At 48.0% G+C, this 21,785-nt stretch overlaps 1 protein-coding gene and 1 long non-coding RNA gene across 6 annotated transcripts in view; both read right to left on the reverse strand.

Annotated features, from left to right (window-relative positions):
• Positions 1-20,300, reverse strand: part of ENTREP3 (endosomal transmembrane epsin interactor 3) — a 35,193-nt gene extending 14,893 nt beyond the window's left edge. For 2 of the 5 annotated variants that reach the window (XM_082202182.1, XM_082202178.1), the window contains exons 1-7: positions 19,501-20,300; positions 15,764-15,820; positions 10,597-10,773; positions 8,827-8,931; positions 4,072-4,179; positions 1,963-2,123; positions 1,097-1,196 (exon numbers count right to left, since the gene is read on the reverse strand). In XM_082202182.1, coding sequence (XP_082058308.1) covers positions 1,097-1,196; positions 1,963-2,123; positions 4,072-4,179; positions 8,827-8,931; positions 10,597-10,773; positions 15,764-15,820; positions 19,501-19,725 — 933 coding nt within the window. In that variant the 5' untranslated portion in view covers positions 19,726-20,300. The remainder of the gene's footprint in view (positions 1-1,096; positions 1,197-1,962; positions 2,124-4,071; positions 4,180-8,826; positions 8,932-10,596; positions 10,774-15,763; positions 15,821-19,500) is intronic. The other 3 variants (XM_082202181.1, XM_082202180.1, XM_082202179.1) reach the window with 3 other exon arrangements.
• Positions 1-21,785, reverse strand: part of LOC309520794 — a 104,131-nt gene that overhangs the window by 77,356 nt on the left and 4,990 nt on the right. The window lies entirely within an intron of this gene.

Genomic DNA, 21,785 nt, shown 5'->3' on the forward strand with positions numbered 1-21,785 from the left:
GGAACACCTCGCCCCTGGGGGCTGAATGCGGCCCCTCCAAGCCTCTCTTTCTGGCCCTCATGACTGTTCCCCAAGCCGCACCCCCTACTAGGCCCTGCTTCAAGCCTTCCTCACAGGTTCTTGCCTGGCTGAAATGTGTCCCATCTTATTGCAGTCATGCCTCTCACTTGCCTGGCTAGGCGATGGAAACTAGCTTACGGCCGGTCCCAAGACCTGCATTGGCTCCCAGTACCTTTCCAAGCACAATGCAAAGTGTTGGTGCTGACGTTTAAAGCCCTAAACGGCCTCTGTCCAGTATACCTGAAGGAGCGTCTCCACCCCTATCGTCCAGCCTGGACACTGAGGTCAAGCTCCGAGGGCCTTCAGGCGGTTCCCTCGCTGCATGCAGCCAAGTTACAGGGAACCAGGCAGAGGGCCTTCTCAGTAGTGGCGCCCACCCTGTGGAATGCCCTCCCATCAGATATCAAGGAGATAAACAACTACAGTGGTACCTCAGTTTTCGAATGTAATCCGTTCTGGAAGACCGTTTAAGTTCCAAAACGTTCGAAAACCGAAAACTCAAAAACAGAAGCCTCAAAACGGAAATCTCAATATGGAAACCGTGTTTACAGTTCGACTTCCGAGGCGCATTCGAAAACTGAAGCATTTACTTCCGGGTTTACGGTGTTCGAGTTTGAAAACCGAGGTAAAACTGTCTCTGACTTTTAGAAGACATCTGAAGGCAGCCCTGTATCGGGAAGTTTTTAATGTTTGATGTTTTGTTGTGCTTTTACTATTTTCTGTTGGGAGCTGCCTTATTATTATTATTATTATTATTATTATTATTATTATTATTTCAAGTCTACTTCCTCTAGGAAGACATTGGTTTCCCTCCAGGGAAAGAACCTGGAATATATTGATATATATATATATATAGCCCAGATATTGTAAAGGTGTGGTAATCTGTCATGGAACAACCCCCTTGTAACCAGGTAGCAAGGGCTACCCAGACCTTGTTGCTGGTTGCAAAGGGGTCCCCATGACACTTCAGGCTTCAGGGCTCCAAAAACTAGTCCAAAGGAAGACTTTCTTGCCTTGAATTGTACCCACGTAATACCTGGCTGTCTCCATGGAGTCCCATGACGGCCTCATAACTGGGAGGGAAGTCGGTGGGGTAGAGAGGAACCGGGCTGTCCATTGAGCCATTGTAGGTTATGCTGTCAGGAGGAGAAATAATAACCTCATTGTCCATGACACACTTTCCTTCTTGGTTATGCATTTATATCTCACACTTTCCCCCAAGGAGGTTACAATGGCATGCAGTGAAAAAGGAAGAGACGAGATTCTCTGAAGCCCGTCTTGCAACTCTCCACCTGTGAGAGACACACAACCCACATAGTTTCAAGTCTGTATTTTGCATCAATAAGGACTAGGAACCTGCATATAGTGGTACAGTCAGACCTCAGGTTACAGCCGCTTCAGGTTGTGTTTTTTCGGGTTACGCAGCCACCAAAACCCAGAAGTACCGGAACGGGTTACTTGCGGGTTTCAGCGATCGCACATGCGCGGAAGCGCTAAATCGCGCTTTGCGCAGAAGCACCGAATCGCAACCCACGTGTGTGCAGATGCACCACTGCGGGTTGCGAACGTGCATCCCGCACGGATCACGTTCACGACCCGAGCGTCCACTGTACCTTGGGTCTCGAACTTTATCCATTCTGGGTGTCTGTTCGACTCCCGAAACCATTCGAAAACCAAGACGTGGCTTCCGATTGGCGCGGAAGCAGCGTCAAATGTTTGGGTTCTGAAAAACTTTCACAGACCAGAACACTTACTTCTGGGTTTGCGGCGTTTGGGAGACGATTTGTTCGACAACTAAGCTGTTCAAGAACCAAGGCATTTAAAAACAAGGGAGACTTCTTTCCATCCTCAGCCTCTTTGTCCCCCAAACCGCCCCCAGGCTCCCCCTCTTATCTCCCACACCTTTGGGCATCCGTCTCTGAACTGCAGGTGTACTCTGGAGGGTAATAGGGCGGAGGTGGCACTGGGGGAACGAACTCTTCCAGGTCCAACATATGCTGCAAGAATGTGTCCGGGGGAGAAGTGCAATCCAGCGTCACGGAGCTGGAACGTGGAGGGGACAGCTGTGGAAGGAGACAGAAAACAGGGTAAGTGAGGGGGCTGGGCAAGATCTGAAAGGCTCCTGATGTTCTGAGGAGCCCTTTCTCTTGTTGACATAGGCTGGATACACACCGTGTGTCTAAAGCACACGGCGTCCCTCAAAGGATCCTGGGAACTTTTAGTCTATCCCTCACCACACTACGGTTCCCAGCACCCTTAACAAACTACGGTTTCCAGGTTTTTTTAAGCAGGTGTGTGCTTTAAATGTATGGTGGGTATGCAGCCCTGGGGTTAAGTCTGTTTCCTGGGCATAATTTGCAACCCATCAGTCCCAAAGAAGCCCAGAAATTGGATTTATCAGAACCTGGGAAACTTGTCTAAGAGTCACATCCAAATGAAGAATCCGGAGAACTGTAGTTTGCTGAGGGTGCTGGGAATTGTTGCTTCGCAAGGGGTCAACTACAGCTCCCAGGATTCTTTGGAAGAAGCCATGGGGCTTTCCATGTGACCAGAATCACGACACATCAACAAGGAATTGTGCCTCCAGTGTTGTGGGTGCAACTCTGTGGAACTCCCTCCCACAAGAAGTCACAGAAGCTGCTGTCCCTGATGAGTTTCAGGCAACCAATTAAAACCATTTTATTTCAGGAGAACCTTTGCACCACGAATGCTTCTCTGAGGCTTTACATTTTCTGGTGCTGGTTTGTTGAAATTGCTTTTCTGAGGTTTAAATTATGCTTCTGATGAGATGCTTTGAGACCTAGATGGTAAAAAGCAGGATATGAACTTTTTAAAAAGAAAGAAAATAAAGAAATGTATAACGTAGATGCTCCCACTGAAGGAGGAGATCGAAGGGGAGGGCGAAACTTCAACACTCTCCTTGCAATCCCACTGCTCGAAAGGGAGGAGGTGAGTGAGGGGGGTTAGGAGGGGGGTTTAAAGATTGGCTGGGAGGGCTCTGTCTTACAATAATGGCAGGGATAGCAAACGTTCTGATCTGCCATCAGCTGTGAAGTTGTTTCTCTCTCCCCCCCCCCAACAGACATCTGGTACATTTCACAGGCCCACCTCCCTCCATTCCAGCTGTTCACAACTTCATTAGTGTCAGATTTGTTTCTGTTTGGCTACACAGCAGAACCGGGACATCATTACCCTCACACCTCAGCTAGAGATGACTTAGGAGAAACTTAAATACTTCTAATTTGAATGAAGCTGGTTTGTTATGAAATACTACTCCGATAACTTTTCTCAAAGTACAGTGGTGCCCCGCAAGACGAATGCCTCGCAAGACGGAAAACTCGCTAGACGAAAGAGTTTTCCGTTTTGAAGGTGCTTCGCAAAACAAATCTCCTATGGGCTTGCTTCGCAAGACGACAATGTCTTGCGAGTTCCTGTGGGTTTTTTTTCCTCCCTCCCTTTTTCTAAGCCGCTAAGCCGCTTATCAGCTGATCCGATAAGCCGATAAGCCTCTAAAAGCCGCTAAAAGCCACTAAAAGCTGCTAATAGCCGCTAATAGCGCTAATCCGCTAATCCGTCAATGGGCTTGCTTTGCAAGACGAAAAAACCGCTAGACGAAGAGAATCACAGAACAGATTCTTTTCGTCTTGCGAGGCACCACTGTACAGGATGCATGTGCAGTTTGTATGAAGATTTTACCTAGTAAGCTGCCTTGAGTCCCTGTCAGGGGAAAAGCTGGGGTAAATTGATAATTTTAATTTTTAATTTAAATTATTTTTTTAAATTTGAATTAAAAAAAACAATTCAAATTTAATTTTTTTTAAATTTTAATTTAATTTTTTAAAAAGAAATTAAATTTATTATTTTTAAACTGGCAGTATGCAGTAAATGGGGGTGTGAAAGACAACCCTGAGAAGATTTGGAGAGGACAAGGAGAGGTTTCGAAAGCGCTCAGATCGTTCCCAAGGGAATCTGAGGCAAGCTGGGAGCAGGCCGCCCGTCTCTGGAACTCACCGCATAGAGGATGTCGAAAGAGAAGATTTGGATGCAACACATAATGGCAGAGAGGGTGCACACTACGATGGCGAAAACAGTCAGGCCACACACACTGAAGAGGAGGTCCTGAAGGGGCAGGGAAGGGGGGAGGTGGGAGGTGTCAAAACAGATCATTGTCACTGCGGTTGCAAAGGAACGCTTGATAAGTCTGGCTGCCTAGACACTAACCCGTTTGCGGCACACAAAGGTAGCTTTCCTCGACCCGGAAGAGCTCGTTGCAGACCCTAAACACTCTGCTTTTCATCTAGATTTGATTCTAGGTCCTGCCATCAAGTTGATACACATTTGGAAAACCTTCTCTTGACCGGTTTGGCTATCCATGCCTTTTTCTCCCTGCCCAGGCCCCAAGTGACTGAAAAATAAGGTTACCAGATGTCCCCGTTTCCCGGGGACAGTCCCTGGATTTACAAATCAGTCCCCATACAAAATCCATTGAAGCTGAAAAGTGTCCCTGGATTTGTTAAGTTGTGGGTGAACATATCAGATTCTTTTACAGAAAAGGAGGTCAATATGTTCCTGCTGCCTCCCAGGTCTTTGTCGCAAAAATACTTCCACAATTGACGTATGGCACCCAGATATTTAATTGTCAAAAACTCAAGTCCCTGGAATCTGTACAAACTAAATTTTATCGTTCCCTACTAGGGTTACCTACCTGTGTCTCTAACACTGCCATTAGGCTGGAGGTTGGCCAACTCCCTATTAATGCCAGGATATGGATCCTGAAGATTCACTTCTGGCTAAAACTCATATTTTTCCCAGTGGGAGTGGCTCCATTGACTCTACTAGACCCGTTCCAGTCTAAATGGAGATTGTCGCTTTATGAAAAATTGAGGGGCCTGGGGCTTTCCTCACAAGAACTCATAGCCTCAGGCTTTGAAAAGGCTAAAATGATGGTGAGCCAGCGAATAGGAGATGTAGAGCTTCAGGACCATATGAGCAAGATAGATAAATATCCAGCTATCCAAGATTATGGAAAAGGGTTTAATTTAACCCCATATTTGCTGGACCTACAAATCGCAAAATATAGGCGGGCGTTTACCCTTACTAGATTTGATGTATTGCCATCTGCCTTACTAAAGGGCAGATACGAGGGCACACCCTATGCTGAACGAGTTTGCCCATGTGGTCTGAAGGAGGTGGAAACGGCTTCACATGTGCTGTTACACTGCGACCTTTGCGGGGATATCAGGTTGCTGTTTATCTCCCCTATCGTTCAGAAATTTCCAGGTCGATCTGAATCTCAGCGGCTGAAAATCCTACTAGGAGACAAAAACCCAGAAGTAACACTGAAAGTGGCCAAGTTTTCGGCGGCCGCGATCAAGCGGAGGGCATTAGCTGTAAAAAAGTAAAAGATCTGACCCCTGGATAAGCCCCCCCTTTTTTTAAGCCCATACATATACTGTAGTGCACATATGAGTATGTATATGTGTGTGTGTGTGGGTGTGTGAGTATATGTGTATTGTTTTTATGTATAATTTTACAACTTTTAACTGACACCATCATTCCCTTGTAAATTATTGCTGCCTTTTATGTTTTTTTTTTCCTTTCTTCTGGTCTATGACCGTAATAAATTCATTCATTCATATCAGACCACACAGCAATTCTTCAGACAGCTCTTGTTTATTCACAGGCCAGAACTGAACTGAACTGAAGGGTTCAGCCAACCTGCTTATCTAGAGCTCAACTACAAAGCAACAGTAACAACTTTCTGTAACTATCCAATCACTGAACGTCACTTTCAATTCCTTATTTGCATATGCAGACCTGAGTGAAAACTATCTACAGTATCCCCCTGCTGGCCCAGGGTGAGAACTTCAGTACATAACAGGACTCATTGAAAAAAAATCTGGTAACCTTAATGAAGAAGGAATTGGCGATTGCAAGCTTGATGTACTGCCCACCCACAACTGCACTGGGCTGGTGTGGGGCACACACACAAACACACACACACACACACACACACACACACACACACACCCATTGCAGGACAACTTACATCTGTTTTACACATCACAGAGTAATACATAAGCAATCTGCCACGAGTTTTCATTTTCAGAACAAAATCAGTTTCTCAATAAGGGCCTTTCAAGAGGAAACAAAGGGGCAAAAGATCTAGATTCGGGTAGTCCAACTTCTGCTTGTGCCCCCCCCCGGCCTTTTTTGGCAGCCCTCAAGAAAAAAACACCTTAAAAATCTAAAAAATTAAGTCTGATTATTGGTAACATGTATTTAATTATTGACGTTAAAAATTATTATAGCCTTGCTGTGTACGTATTAACTGTGTATTTCATATATTTAATTAAATATAACTGTGCATATCTAGTAATATTAAATATATTGCAAGCACCTTAATGTACGATATGGGAATTTAATTCAGTGCGTGGCCCAAAGGTTCTGTGTCGGAGTTCTCTTGCGGTCCATTTGGTCCGAGAGTCTGAGAGTTTAAGCTAGATTGTGTGTGGACCATGGAGAATAAAGGACTGAGGCTATGTTCACGCTATGGATTTGAAGCATTATGTGACTGTAAGCCACTCTGGGAATTGTAGTTTTGTGAGGGGAATAGGGGCTGCCTAATTGCTGGGTTGGAATAACGACAGACGAATAGCAGGTGTCATGAAGGAGTGTCTCCACCCCCATCATTCTGCCCGGACGCTGAGGTCCAGCGCCGAGGGCCTTCTGGCGGTTCCCTCATTGCGAGAAGCAAAGCTACAGGGAACCAGGCAGAGGGCCTTCTCGGTGGTGGCACCCGCCCTGTGGAACGCCCTTCCAGCAGATGTCAAAGCGATAAACAACTACCTGACATTCAGGAGACATCTTAAGGCAGCCCTGTTCAGGGAAGTTTTTAACGTGTGATATTTTATTGTACTTTTGGTTTTTATGGAAGCCGCCCAGAGTGGCTGGGGAGGCCCAGCCAGATGGGCGGGGTATAAATAATAAATTATTGTTATTATTATTATGAGAGAGGCGTCTGCCGGGGCGAGCCCCGGGAACTCTCTTTTATTGAATATTACAAACATTGCCACAGGTGTGCTTGTGGCTGATTGGTTGATACAAACACAAAGCAACTTGTTGCTGATTGGTTAACATAAGTACAAGGCGGGAATTACATGTGAACATTAATCACTGATAGATTAAAGGCTGGGAAACGAAGCTGGAGCTAGACAGGCATGAAACCTCCTAATTAAATTATAACTAAAGATTGATATAGCATGACTAAAACAATTACTAATGATTGATCATAACATGAAAGAATATAATAAGTGAATTCCGTAGATGTGGTCAGCTGTGCATTAAGAACAGGTCATAGTGTCAGTCTAGGGAAATGAGGGAATGTCTTGGTCTTTGGAACAGGAACAGGTTATACAGTGTGTGCAAAAGCAGAGAAAAGCTTATAAGCGAGACTTCCCAGAATGCAAGAGAAAAGAAGCAATGCTTCCCAATAATGCAACAGTTATGTGCAGAAAGAGAATAATAATAATAATAATTTATTTATACCTGCCCATCTGGCTGGGCTTCCCCAGCCACCCTGGCAGCTCCCAACAGAATTAAAAATGCAATAAAACATCAACAACTCTCGGTGCCCTAAACAAACTACAGGTCCCAGGATTCTGTTTAGAGTGGTGTTGTGGTACTTTAAATGCATGGTGTAAAAGCGGCCTCAGAAGAGGCAGATTTCGGGGAGTGTGGCTGGTTTGCCCACACTGAGTGCCGAGCCCAGAGGGCGCCACCACAATGATGTAATGCGACAAGAGGCAGAGGGGCGCCAAATTTTGGCATCCAACAGGGCACAGCTGAAATTTGAAAGGCACTGGCCTCAGGCTCCATTTATTCTACAACACAACGTTGCGGGGGAAAGACCCACTTAAATCTCAGAAGCCTAATCTCCTTCTTTCTCTTGAAATAAAAAATTTAAGGTTCATAACTGCATATATAAACCACATGTCTGAAACCCCACAGAAAAATTCCTGAAACCATTTTGTCCCTCCCAAAACGACCTCAAATATTTCTCTGCTAGGTCGAAGGAAAATGGAAAAGCCTCCCCATTGTCCTTTTGTTCACAAATCCCGTCTTAAGGGTATATCTGTGTATGAATAGGGTGAGCTGTGACCTGGCTCAGGAAACTAAGTATTTATCATTACAAAAGACTGGCCAGGCTCCCCAGGTAATCCAATCAAGTGACCATTAACAGGTAACCTGCCAAACAGGAGATAAACAACGCACTCAGATTTCTGTTGTAGACCGCCCTTTTTGTGATGTAGGTATGATGTATCTGGGGGGTGGTCCTGAGCTACACCCCTTCTGTGATGTATGTATGAAGTTTCTGGGGGTGGTCTTGGACTCCAGGGCAGGCAATTTAAAATGTCTATATAAGGGCAGGCACACCTTTGTTCTGGGTCCTCCTCCTTTCCTGTATGTGAGGGGAGCACCCTGTTGCAACAGTCAATAAAGATCAGGCTTACTAGCTGCTTTGCTTCTCAATATTCTCTGGTTGGCCTCTGTTCTTTTCTCCGACCGATGAAGAACCTACAAAGGACTCTATGAGGGCTCTTGTATACCCCATAAGGGAATAAGGGCAGATTTTTGTTTCTTACACTCTCATTCACACACACACACACACACACCCCTCCCATAAAACGTTGGATGCAGAATGTAACCTTCATCAAAAACCGCCAATAGATCCGTCTGCAATCAGGAGCATCTTTGTTTACTCACCTTGAGGACCAGGCGGACCTTGGAGCAATTTGGATCCAGTTCTGCGTTACTTCCGCAGCTTCCGAGCTGGCAGCAAGGGCACAGCTGAGATGGAGAGGTGCCCTGCTGGGGAGGCAGGAAAAGTTTGTAAGTGTGCTGCTGGCAAATGTTGTACTTTAACACGAGGCAAGGTTTCAGGGCCTGCCTGCAGTTGCACAGCACCATGGGCCTCGTAGTCTCCTCCCTTCCTCCCCTGTCGCTCCTTTATCCTTGGAATTGCCCCCGCCCCAGAACAACTTTTGAAGCCTCCCCTCTTACTTCTTCCGACACCCACCTTTTCCACGAAGCCTTTGGCGCACAACCATGCAAGTCCCCACAGCCCTGTCGCGACTAAACCGAACTACGCGGTAACTAAAACCATTCATATTCCCATTGCTATAAATACGCAAAGAAATACTCTAATGTAAAATGGTACATGCATGCTTGGAAGAGGGATGCAGCGGGGCGTTTTGGGAGGGGGGGCGCAGCTGGCAGAGAAAGAGTTAAGTGGGCCCTCCTCCCCAACCCCTCTGCTCCAAAGCGCCCCCTTCGAAAGCTGCTTTCCCCCCTTTGAAGCCACCTTCCCCAACCAGTTGCCCTCCAAATGTCGCGGGAGTCATTCTCCCTGATCACTGGCCACGCTGCTTGAGAATGATGAGAACTGGAGCCCAAGAACGTTGCTGAACTACAACTCCCATCATCGAAGACCGTCATTGAACTACAACTCCCATCGTCCATAACCACTGGCTGCGTTAGCTGAGGCTGAGGGGAGCTGGAAACCCAATAACCAGTGGCGTAGCGTGGGTTGTCAGCACCCGGGGCAAGTAATATGCGCCCCCTAACCCGTGGATTTGCGCCCCCTAACCCGTGGATTTGCGCCCCTAACCCTAACCCCCAGATGTGCCCGGTGCGGCCCGCCCCCCCCTGCACCCCCCACGCTACGCCACTGCCAATAACATTGTTGAACTACAACTCCCATCATCGAAGACTGTTGTTGAACTACAACTCCCATCGTCCATAACCATTGGCTGTGTTAGCTGAGGCTGACGGGAGCTGGAAACCCAATAACATTGTTGAACTACAACTCCCATCATCGAAGACCGTTGTTGAACTACAACTCCCATCGTCCATAACCACTGGCTGTGTTAGCTGAGGCTGACGGGAGCTGGAAACCCAATAACATTGTTGAACTACAACTCCCATCATCGAAGACCATTGTTGAACTACAACTCCCATCGTCCGTAACCACTGGCTGCATTAGCTGAGGCTGACGGGAGCTGGAAGCCCAATAACATTGTTGAACTACAACTCCCATCATTGAAGACTGTCATTGAACTACAGCTCCCATCGTCCGTAACCACTGGCTGCGTTAGCTGAGGCTGACGGGAGATGGAAACCCAGTAACATTGTTGAACTACAACTCCCATCATCGAAGACCGTTGTTGAACTACAACTCCCATCGTCCATAACCATTGGCTGCGTTAGCTGAGGCTGACGGGAGCTGGAAACCCAATAACATTGTTGAACCACAACCCCCATCATCCATGACCATTGGCCAGGCTGGCCGAGGTCGATGGGAGCGGGAGTCCAAGAACACAGCTGAACTACAACTCCCATCATCCCTCAGCATTAGCCGTGCCGGCTGCCAGGGGGCTGCCGGGAGCTTGGCGACGCCTGGAGAGCACTCGGTTGTGGAAGGCTGCGCTGGAGGAAGAACGTAACGTATTAGCTCTGCTCTACGTCAAACCCCACCTGGAAGTCCAGGCTCCGTATCCCCTGCTCCTTCCAGACCGCATAACGGTCCCGTTGTCTTACCGGCTCGCAAGCCTCCAGGGACTTCACCTGCTGCTGGGCATTTTGGCAGGAGAGGATGGAGCCAGCCAGGGTAAGCATGACTCCGAGGACTGAGAGGAGCGTGAAGAAGGTAATCTGGGGGGTGGCGGGGAGAAAGAAGGCCGTTAAATCCCTAAGGAAGACGAGGGGGGAAGAGACACACACACAGGAAATGGAGGAAGAAGCTGCCTTGCACAGAGCCAGAACGCTGTCCCATCTAGCTCAGTAATACAGTGGTGCCCCGCAAGACGAATGCCTCGCAAGACGGAAAACCCGCTAGACGAAAGGGTTTTCCGTTTTGGAGGTGCTTCACAAAACGAATCTCCTATGGGCTTGCTTCGCAAAACGAAAATGTCTTGCGAGTTCCTGCTGGTTTTTTCCCCTCCCCCCTTTTTTCTAAGCCGCTAAGCCGCTTATCAGCTGATCCGATCAGCAGATAAGCCGCTAAAAGCCGCTAATAGCGCTAATCCGTCAATGGGCTTGCTTTGCAAGACAAAAAAAAGCTAGACGAAGAGAATCACAGAACGGATTCTTTTCGTCTTGCGAGGCACCACTGTAATAATAATAATAATAATAATAATAATAATAATAAATTTTACTTATACCCTGCCCTCCCCAGCCAGAGCCGGGCTCAGGGCAGCTAACACTAATAAAATCACAGTAAAAACATAATAGGGGGGAAAGGGGAGGGGGGAAGGAAAAGGGGGAAAAAACCAATTTAAAATACAGGTTAAAATGCAATTTAAAATGCAGCCTCATTTTAAAGTAGCTGATAAATCAAGACCATAAGGGGAGGGAAACATAAGGGTCAGACAGAGTCCAAACCAAAGGCCAGGCGGAACAGCTCTGTCTTGCAGGCCCTGTGGAAAGATGTCAAGTCCCGCAGGGCCCTAGTCTCTTGGGACAGAGCGTTCCACCATGTCGGGGCCAGTGCTGAAAAGGCCCTGGCCCTAGTTGAAACCAATCTAACCTCCTTGAGGCTCGGGACCTCCAGAGTGTTGTTATTTGTGGACCTTAAAGTCCTCCGCGGGGCATATCAGGAGAGGCGGTCCCGCAGGTACGTGGGTCCTAGGCTGCACAGGTTGTAGTCCACACAGGTTGGCAGAAGCTCTACGGGGTTCCAGGCAGGGGTCTCTCTCCCTCCCAGCCCTACCTGGAGATGCTGAGGACCGAACCCAGGACATTCTGCATGGAAAGCAGGTACTGTGCCCCCTGAGCTATGGCCCATCCCAAAACAGTCCCAGCGAGGAATATTTTCAGACGGCAGATTTCCTTCCACCCCAGGCTGATTAAATGTGCACAAAACCACTTCTGAAATGGAGAGGAGGAGGAGTTGCGGGCTTCACACCCTCTCCACGTGTGCGGGGGCTGGCTCTCAGCCTCTGGATGATTGAGGGGATCCCTGGCCGTGTCATCCCCTGGCCAGCCAATCAGCTGGCGGGGGGGCGTGGCTTGCGGGCGCGGCCAGGGATCTCCCTCTTTTGCCACCTCAGCTCATCGGGTTTCCCACCCTTTAGGTTTTCCTTTTGACCTTGCTCTGGACCTCGGTTGGTCGCCGTTAAGGGGCCTGGCAGGAATTTTTTCCACTTGGCAAATTGGCACCAGCCACTTGGTTTTTCGCCTGTCTCGTAGCAAATTGTCACAACTTCCTCGGCATTGGCGGTTAGGCATTGGTAGGGGTATTGTCATGTAGATGAGATGGGGCAGGAAGTGCCATCACCTCCCCTGAATATCAAAGGGTAGTCCAGTAAAGGATTCTGGGGGTGTGGCCCTGTCTGAAGCCTATGGAGGTGAGGACCTAAAGCATGCCCCCTATTGGTGACCCCAGGAGAGTTCCTAGTTGATGTGCATCAGCAGGACTCCCCCTTGTTGTTGTTTAGTCGTTTAGTCGTGTCCGACTCTTCGTGACCCCCTGGACCAGAGAACGCCAGGCACTCCTGTCTTCCACTGCCTCCCGCAGTTTGGTCAAACTCATGCTGGTAGCTTCGAGAACACTGTCCGACCATCTCGTCCTCTGTCGTCCCCTTCTCCTTGTGCCCCTCCATCATCCCAACATCAGGGTCTTTTCCAGGGAGTCTTCTCTTCTCATGAGGTGGCCAAAGTATTGGAGCCTCAGCTTCAGGATCTGTCCTTCTAGTGAGCACTCAGGGCTGATTTCCTTCAGAATGGAGAGGTTTGATCTTCTTGCAGTCCATGGGACTCTCAAGAGTCTCCTCCAGCACCATAATTCAAAAGCATCAATTCTTCGGCGATCAGCCTTCTTTATGGTCCAGCTCTCACTTCCATACATCACTACTGGGACTCCCCCTACTGGTGGTTAACCCTTCCCGGTCTTCAAACAATCGGGCTGAAGCCGGATAGTCGGTTAGGACCAATGCCTAAGCCAATACCACTCATTCCTGTAACCAATAAAATTGTGGCCATTTTTTGCCCATTAACCTAAATATTTGCGTCATGTGTCTTTATTTCCACATGGTGGAGGCGGGAACTCGCCACGCAATGGAAGGTGCTACCAGTAGGGTTAGACCCTACAGAGTAGAGCTGGGAAAGGAGGACTTCCACAACAGCACAAAGCAGAGGGAGAACAAATTTCATCCTGGCTAGTAGCATTTTGACAACCTTATCCTCCACAAAATTCTCTTTTACAGCTGTCCAGGTTAGTGGCTGTCACAAATTCTTGCAGGAGTGAGTTCCACAGTAGGTGCCATGTGGAAAAAACGACTCTTTTGTCTGACACCCGAATCTTAACCTCAATTGACTTCATCCGATGTCCTCAAATTCCAGCGTTATAGGAAAGAGAGAGAGAAACTTTCCTCTTGTCCACTTGCAGCATTTTAAGCACATCTATCATGTCTAGACACGGATGGCGCTGTGGGTTAAACCAAAGAGCCTAGGACTTGCCGATCAGAAGGTCGGCGGTTCGAATCCCCACGACGGGGTGAGCTTCTGTTGCTCGGTCCCTGCTCCTGCCAACCTAGCAGTCTGAAAGCACGTCAAAGTGCAAGCATATAAATAGGTACTGCTCTGGCAGGAACGGTGTTTCTGTGCGCTGCTCTGGTTTGCCAGAAGCGGCTTAGTCATGCTGGCCACATGACCCGGAAGCTGGCCAATAAAGCGAGATGAGTGTCACAACCCCAGAGTCGGCCACGGCTGGACCAAATGGTCAGGGGTCCCTTTACCTTTATTAGGTCTAGGGCTGGGTGATATCTGATTTTCAACATCGCGATATCCGGTTCACCAACATCGCAATATACTGATATATCACAATGTCTGAAATAAGTATGGAGCTAGGCTGGCTTCACGGTTTTTTGCGCGTTGTGATTTTTGCATAGCACACAAACGTATTATGGTTTGTGAGATATTGCTAGGTCAAAAATTATGAAACCGATATCATGATAGGGACTTCAAACCAGTTTTGGACAATATATTACTATATTGCCCAGCCCTAATCATGTCCCTCTCACCTGTCTGTTGGTTTCCTTCTAAGACAACTCCTCTCTCTCTCTCTCTTTTTCTCTCGATCTCATGATGCCCCACTTTTGGAACGATAATGCCTCTCTCCACCCGCCTTCCATTCAGAGGCCTCCTCAGAACCCACCTTTTCCATAAAGCCTTTGGCACAACCTCAGCTGGAAGGTATCCTAAGTATAAATGCGTTTCTTGACAATTTGTTTCCATTTATGCCTGCTTAGCCTTCCTTCTGCACATCAACCCTTTCCCCCTTTGTGTTTCCTAGGAACATTTGCTTTTCAGAGCTTGGGAAGTTCGTTCTGAAACGGAACTCGTTTTGGTTCAAGTTCAAGACGTCCAAAGAGGAACAGATTCCGGCGAACGACCGTCCCTTTACAAAGCAAACTCGTTCAGTCCAGAGTTCGATTCAAGTTCGTCCGAATGATCCTCAACATTCAGACAGTTGCAGGCTGCTGAAGTATAGAATACAGTGGTACCTCGGGTTACAAACACTTCAGGTTACAAACTCCGCTAACCCGGAAATAGTACCTCAGGTTGAGAACTTTGCCCCAAGATGAGAACAGAAATCGCGCAGCAGCAGCGAGGCGGCAGCAGGAGGCCCCATTAGCTAAAGCACGCCTCAGGTTAAGAACGGTTTCGGGTTAAAAACAGACCTTCCAAATGAATTAAGTTCATAACCTGAGGTACCACTATATACTGAAAGAAGATGAAGCAAACATCAAAACATACAGTGGTGTGTGAATGGTTTTTTCCATGTATTTCCCCCATCAATTATGTACTTTAATGCAGTGTTTTCCAACCACTGTTCTGTGGCACACTAGTGTTCCGCGAGATGTTGCCTGGTGTGCCATGGGAAAAATTGAAAAAATCGAAATATTTTTTTTAAAAAAAAAGTCAAATTTTCGCCCACTAGGCGGACTGTGTCCACCCTATTTTCCATCCATCCTGGGTGGGGATCATATCGGATGGGATCGGATGAGAGCGGACAGGCGGTCCGCTCTCATCCGATTCCCCATAGAGAGCAGCGGGGCTCTGACATCTCCCTCTCCGCACACCGTGGTGGTGTGCCTCGTGATTTTTTTCATGAAACAAGTGTGCCTTTGCCCAAAAAAGGTTGAAAAACACTGCTTTAATGGACCGAAAAGTCCAAAGCTTTTTTTTAAAAAAAAAAAAGCAAATGAAGAGAATGAACTTGAAAATGAACTAGAAACCTTCCAAAGTTCCACCGCCAAAAGAACTTTCTTTGTGTTCATTTAACTTGGCAGTTACTGGAACGACTTTCGGGTGCAGCCCAGAGATTTCTGAACTAATTCAGTTAACTGTGTTAAGAAGAAGAAGAAGAGTTTGGATTTGATATCCCGCTTTATCACTACCCGAAGGCGTCTCAAAGCGGCTAACATTCTCCTTTCCCTTCCTCCCCCACAACAAACACTCTGTGAGGTGAGCTGGGCTGAGAGACTTCAGAGAAGTGTGACTGGCCCAAGGTCACCCAGCAGCTGCAAGTGGAGGAGCGGGGAAGCGAACCCGGTTCCCCAGATTACGAGACTACCGTTCTTAACCACTACACCACGCTAGACTAGTTTATTCCAAACACGAATGAAGCGTCAGTACTTACCACCGGGGTGAACGGGCGCCTCCAGGAGACGATGCCAACCACTCCGGAGAATGCCAACTAGAGATCAAGACACACAGAGAAGAGAGGTTGCCTTGATGGCCAAAGATCTACCAGTGGCTTCGAGTGACCACTGCTGGTCTTCTCTAGGTGAGAAGGAAGCTGCTGAGAGCTTGGCCAGGGGTGGGATGGCCCATTTTGTTTTCAAAAGAAGAAACATGTCTCCTCAAACTGGAAGCTTTCGCTCCATTAATTGAAGCTTTTCTCATTTTTCCAAAGGGCTGCCTCTGAAGATGGTCCGGAAACTTCAGCTAGTGCAGAATTCAGCGGACAGGTTGCTCACCAGGGCACGGCGATGTGAGCGTCTTACACGGATCCTGGTCCGACTGCGCTGGCTGCCAATTAGATTCCAGGCCCAATTCAAAGTGCTGTTTTTGATCTATAAAGCCTTAAACAGCTCAGGACTGCAATACCCCAAGCACCACCTCTTTCCATATGAACCTACCCGGACCCTGAGATCATCTTATGATGCCCTTCATTGAGTGCCTCTTCCACAAGAGGTGTGGATGGCGACAACACGAGAACAGGCCTTTTCTGTGGTGGCTCCCCATTGTGGAATGCCCCCCCCCCCGGGGAGTCTCGCCTGGCGCCCTCATTATAAACTTTTAGGCACCAGGAGAAAGCGTTCCTATTTAACCAGGCCCTGAGCTGACATCCGATGCCCTTTTAAATATATGGTAGGGGGGGCATTATTGGTTTGTTGTTGTTCTTTATATTGTATTTGGTGTTTTTTATATTGCAGTTTTATGTTGTCAACAGCTCTGAGATCGGCAGCTAAAAGTTGGCATACAAATTTAATAAATAATAATAATAATTTTAAAATCTTAAGCTCAGTTCTCCCCTATTTTCACATCACTGTATGGTTTGTTTTAAAAAACAACCATTTCTTCGCAATAAATTGCCAGCATTTTAGTGCGAACCTAACGGGCACGCTTTCCTATGCAGCGTTGCCTAAAATACACATTTTTGCAAAGTGTATTCCCCTCACATTTACATTTCCCCACACGCAATGCATTTTGGCCTGCTCTTTTCTTTATCATACGCATTTTTAGGCACACTTTACCTCAGCGCATGCATTTTCATGCACGTTGCTCAGCTGCAGAACTGCACTACAAACAAAACAAAAAAAATGGAGAAGTGCCGGTTTCGAAGCTGTTTCAGCTCGAATACAGTTGCAGAAAGCGTGACCGAATCACAGAGATTTTTTTTCGCAGTTGCTAGGAAGGACCTCCTGGAATAAATTGGCACATCTCTGTCCCGGATTAAACAGGGGAGAAAGGCTGCAAAGCTCAGCGTTCTTTCCCATGGCTGCTGGCAGCTGAGTTGACTCTGATAGCAGAGGAGGGACGCAACATTTCTCAGTAGGCTGTGGATTTTATTATTATTATTTTATAATGGAGTTCATTCGCTCTAAATTATTCATGATTACATTTTTTTTTTATAAGCGATGTGATTGAAAACAGAGCCGGCAGAAACTGCCTCGAGCTGAGGAAACGGAGGGTTGGTGCCTAAAGCTAAGTCCTGCTCCGAGGAGACCCACTGATATTAATGCTCAAGGGTTAACTGAGGCCAACTGGCTGCAATGGGTCTACTCTGAGCAGGATTTTGTTAGATCTCAGTGTAAACAATGCTCAGAAGGGGGCGAGAGCCAAGTATCTTTGTGTCGTTTGAGGTTCCATGCCCTCCTCTCAGAGATATTTAGAGATTGGGTGCTAGAGGACTGCAGTGCACTGTACGTGGGGCTGCCCTAGAAGACGACTCAGTTTGGTGCAAAATGGCAGCAGCCAGATTACTGGTTGGGGTTGCCTTTATTATTATTATTATTATTATTATTATTATTATTATTATTATTATTATTATTATTATTAATTTATACCCCACCCTCCCTGGCCAAGACTGGGCTCAGGGCGCCTAACACTGAATATAAACACAGTAAAAACATTAAAACAAAAAACAGTTGATTAAAATATAAGTTAGAATCATAGCTGTCAACTTTTCCCTTTTTTAAAGGGAAATTCCCTTATTCCGAATAGGATTCCTCGCAAGAAAAGGGGATAGTTGACAGCTATGGTTAGAATACAGTTTAAAATACAGTTTAAAATGAAGCCTCGTTTTAGTGGTAGCCCATAGATCAAAGCCATAAGGGGAGAAAACGTCAAATATTCACCGGGGCCAACTATCCATGCTGGTCCTACATGGGCCAGCAAAAAGAGCCAAGGGAAAATTCATATACAAATCCCATATAAGGGGTTCCATCTAATAATAATAATAATATGAGAGGGGGGATAGACTGCGTCCATATGAAAGGCCAGGCGGAACTCATAAAACCGTGTTCTAAAGCAGATGACTTGCCGGTTGCTTTTTGGGCATAATTTAAAGTGTTCACACTAGTTTGAAGCTCTAAAGGACTGGAAGGCTGGCTCCTTCCCTTGAGACCCCCTTGGGTGCTGAGATCAGCAGAGGAGGCCCTCTGCCACCCTCAGAGGTCCAACACAGTCTTTTGGCTGTGGGTCCACCCCACCACCGCCTGTGGACCCCAATTAACTTCCCATTCATGGGGGAGTGAATATTCCAGTTCACCAGTTTGTCACACAACATCGCCTTGATATTTTACAATATGGCAGTATTTAGAAATGTGTCTGTAAATAATTACGTTGTTGTTGTTGTTTGAATTTATATACCACCCTATACCCACAAGTTTAACCCTATAAAAGTAAAAATCAATGCTAACCAACGTTAAAATGCCTAAATCAAATAGACATGATGAGAGACCAAATAAAAGTTTGCCAAACCAGGGAGAACTTGAAATTCAGAACCCCCCTGGTGAAACACCCACTGTGTCTGCAGAGTAGTTTATTCTCTTTTATTGAGTAATTAATGAGTAATTAATGAACTGGAATGACTACTTGCTCTCAGTGCTGTCATGTGAACCTATTGCCTATTAATGGCAATCTGCATCAGAGGCCCAACTTCCAGGCGCCTCTGCCAGAGGTGAGGTGGGTGGTGAAATCAGACAGGGCCTTTATAGTGGTGGCTCCCTAATTGTATAATTCTTAACCTTGGGACAGTTAGCTGGTATCCATTTTGTTTGTCTCTCCAGATCCAGCTTATATGTTTTTGATTTCCCTGGGCTTTCAGTGGATTTTCTGCTGTATATTTTAATTATGATTGCTACTTATCAACTTGCTTTCAGTTTTGCTGCTGATTTCAGTGTTAATTGGTGGGTAGTTTGTTTGTTTTTTAAAAAGATCTTTCTTGGAAGTGTTGGCTGATGGATGGCATCCCAGAAATCTGTTAAATAAGTAAATAACATCAGCAGTGGTGTAGCGTGGGTTGTCAGCACCCAGGGCAGGGCAAGTAATTTGTGCCCCCTAACCCGTGGATTTGCGCCCCCTAACCCGTGGGTTTGCGCCCCCTAACCCTAACCCCCAGATGTTGCGCCCGGTGCGGCCGGCACCCCCTGCACCCCCCACGCTACGCCACTGAACATCAGGCTTTTTTTGCCTTTTCCCCTTCTTCTTCTTTTAAAACATCATCTGCCAATGGTTAGAAACATTTAAATCAATGTGTGCTGGATGGGGAAGGTAGGGGAAGCCCAATATCTATCAATAATGGATCCAAAAATGGATCTGGGGAAAGCCTGAGGTTTCACCCAGCTGTGCTATGCAAGATGCACTCACCGGAAAACCAGCCCAGATAGGACATGCGTTCCGGATGTGGCTCTGCGAGGGCATGTTCGTGGTTACCAGCAGGCTCAACGTCACGATCAGGACACCCAGGATCATCTGAACGAAGCCGAGGAGGAGGATGATCTGGAGCCAGGCCCGCCGGACGCGGAGGTGCGTGAAGCTGCGGGACGTTGTGCGGGCCGTCAGCGAGTAGCTGGAATCGCTCCTGGAGGGCATGACTCTGGCCCAAAGGGGGGCGGCTTCCGGAGGGACCCCAGAAGCAGCCGTAAACAGAAGCGACCCTGGTCCTCAAAGGCTAGGCCTTGAACCCTCCTGCGTAAGGCACAGGACCTGCTTTTCAAAAGAGGCAAGTTTTTTATGGCTTTCCAAAAAGCAGCTTCTCGTTGGCTAACCCCAAATCCACTTGACTCTCTAGGCTCTGTATATCTGAGAAAAAACCGACGAAAAGGAGGGCGGATGTTGGTGTATAATTCCAAGGCAGCAACACGGTTTCACCAGGGCACCGCCCTAGAATATATCTCAACGGTGAAAGCGTGCCTCTGAGCATGTGTGGAGGGCCCCTGCCCTGAGCAAACACACACATAAATGCATCCGACGGGAGAGGGATTCCAGGGCAGGAGACGAGGGGTGACGAGGAGAGTTTGGCCCTGGCACACTTTCGCTTTTAGCTGGACGCCGCCTCCGGGGAGAAGGAGATGCCAACTTCCAGATCTCCCCCTGCCCAAGAAAGCCACTGCCCAGGAGAAGGAACATCAGAGCTTGGCTTCAGGATAGGGATCATCCCAACCTCAAAAGCCAACCCAACTCTCCCGTCCTCCACGTGAATCGGTCCAGCAGAATGTGAATCATCCAGGTCCCACGTGAACAGCATCTAACCACATCACTTGGGAGTCGAATGGGGAAAGTTAGCCCTTTTTCTCAGCACCGTGCAGTTTTGAATCTGCAGGCCTTTGCGCTCTCCCTTTGGAAGAAGGCCTCCAGGCCGCCAGGAGATGAAAGACTGGATGCAGAGAGATTGTTACGCAAAAAAGGGGCTTTCTGACTTTTTCCACAGCCGGGGTCCTCAAGAGAGCCATCTTTCCTGAATCAGGGATCATCATGGCCCAAAGGGGACCCTTGCCTGGCAGCCATGGGGTGGTTGTTTATCCGGACAGGAGTTTGCTCCCAAGGAGGAGAGAGAATCGCAACAGCAGCAGCAAGCGATTGATGCTGTTTCCGACGGATGAGAAACACCAAGCGGTTCCCGGACGAGCGATGGATTCTCAGCCGACCGCTGCTCCTCTGACGGGCGGCCTGGCACCACCGCTGCCATCCACGCGGCTTGCCTCCTCCCTCCTCCCCTCAACCCAGTGTTGGCAGATGGATCAGGAAAAGATGTCCGGAGTCAGCTCCAAAACCCCAGAGGATTCTTACTGAACCGCTGGCAAACCGAACTGACGCTGCGGTAACCACCCCGAGCAGGAGATGGTGGCAGCTCGGCTTGGTACGGCAGAAGGCACCAGTCTCATCCGGCACGGAGGCTGGCGATTGCCAGAGTTCAAGCATTACCCAGGAAAAGTTTTTTGGGGGGTGGGTGGGGAGAGGGTCCCAGCCGTGGGGAGAGAGGCTTGTTCTTCTGTGCCGTGCAGACAGAAGGCATCAGCTCTTAAAGAGGCCACAAAACTCCGAGCCGTCTGAAAAACAGAATTGCCACAGGATAAAATAAACCGTCTTGGTAAAAAGCTGGGCACCTCGGCTTCCCTATCACGGTGTGGGCAGGGGGCTCACCCCCCTCAGCTTCTCCCTATAAACTTTGGTCTGCCCCACCCCACCCCAGAGGTCTACTGGGAAGCCCCCAACTTTGCAAAACACCCAAATGCCTCCATCTAAACTGCTTTTAAAAGGACGAGACCAGCCATCAGCCTGGCTGGATTGCTACAGATTCTTCTACACCCTCCACCTCACCTCACCCCACCCCGCTCCCCTCTGCTCCCCATCTCATCTTTCTTCCTCACCCCCCCCCAAAAAAAACCAGGAGCTAAACACAGCTGCAGACTTACCAGGCATGGGAGGAGTCTGCTTGCCCAGCTGCAAGGCAGCTCTTGGCCAGGGATGTTCCAGGAGCCACCTCCCCCTGCCAGGCGCCTGCATCCCTCTCTCTGGAGGATGCTCGGCTGGTCCTGATGCTGCAAGGAGGAAGGGCACGCCCTGCCGTGATGCATCTTGGGAGTTGTAGTTAATCAGCCAAGGACTAGGATCCTGTGCTTTTGCCCTGCCAGGGGAAGGGTACATGGAGT

Source organism: Podarcis vaucheri, assembly GCF_965113315.1.
Source record: "Podarcis vaucheri genome assembly, chromosome: 16".
Taxonomy (NCBI): domain Eukaryota; kingdom Metazoa; phylum Chordata; class Lepidosauria; order Squamata; family Lacertidae; genus Podarcis; species Podarcis vaucheri.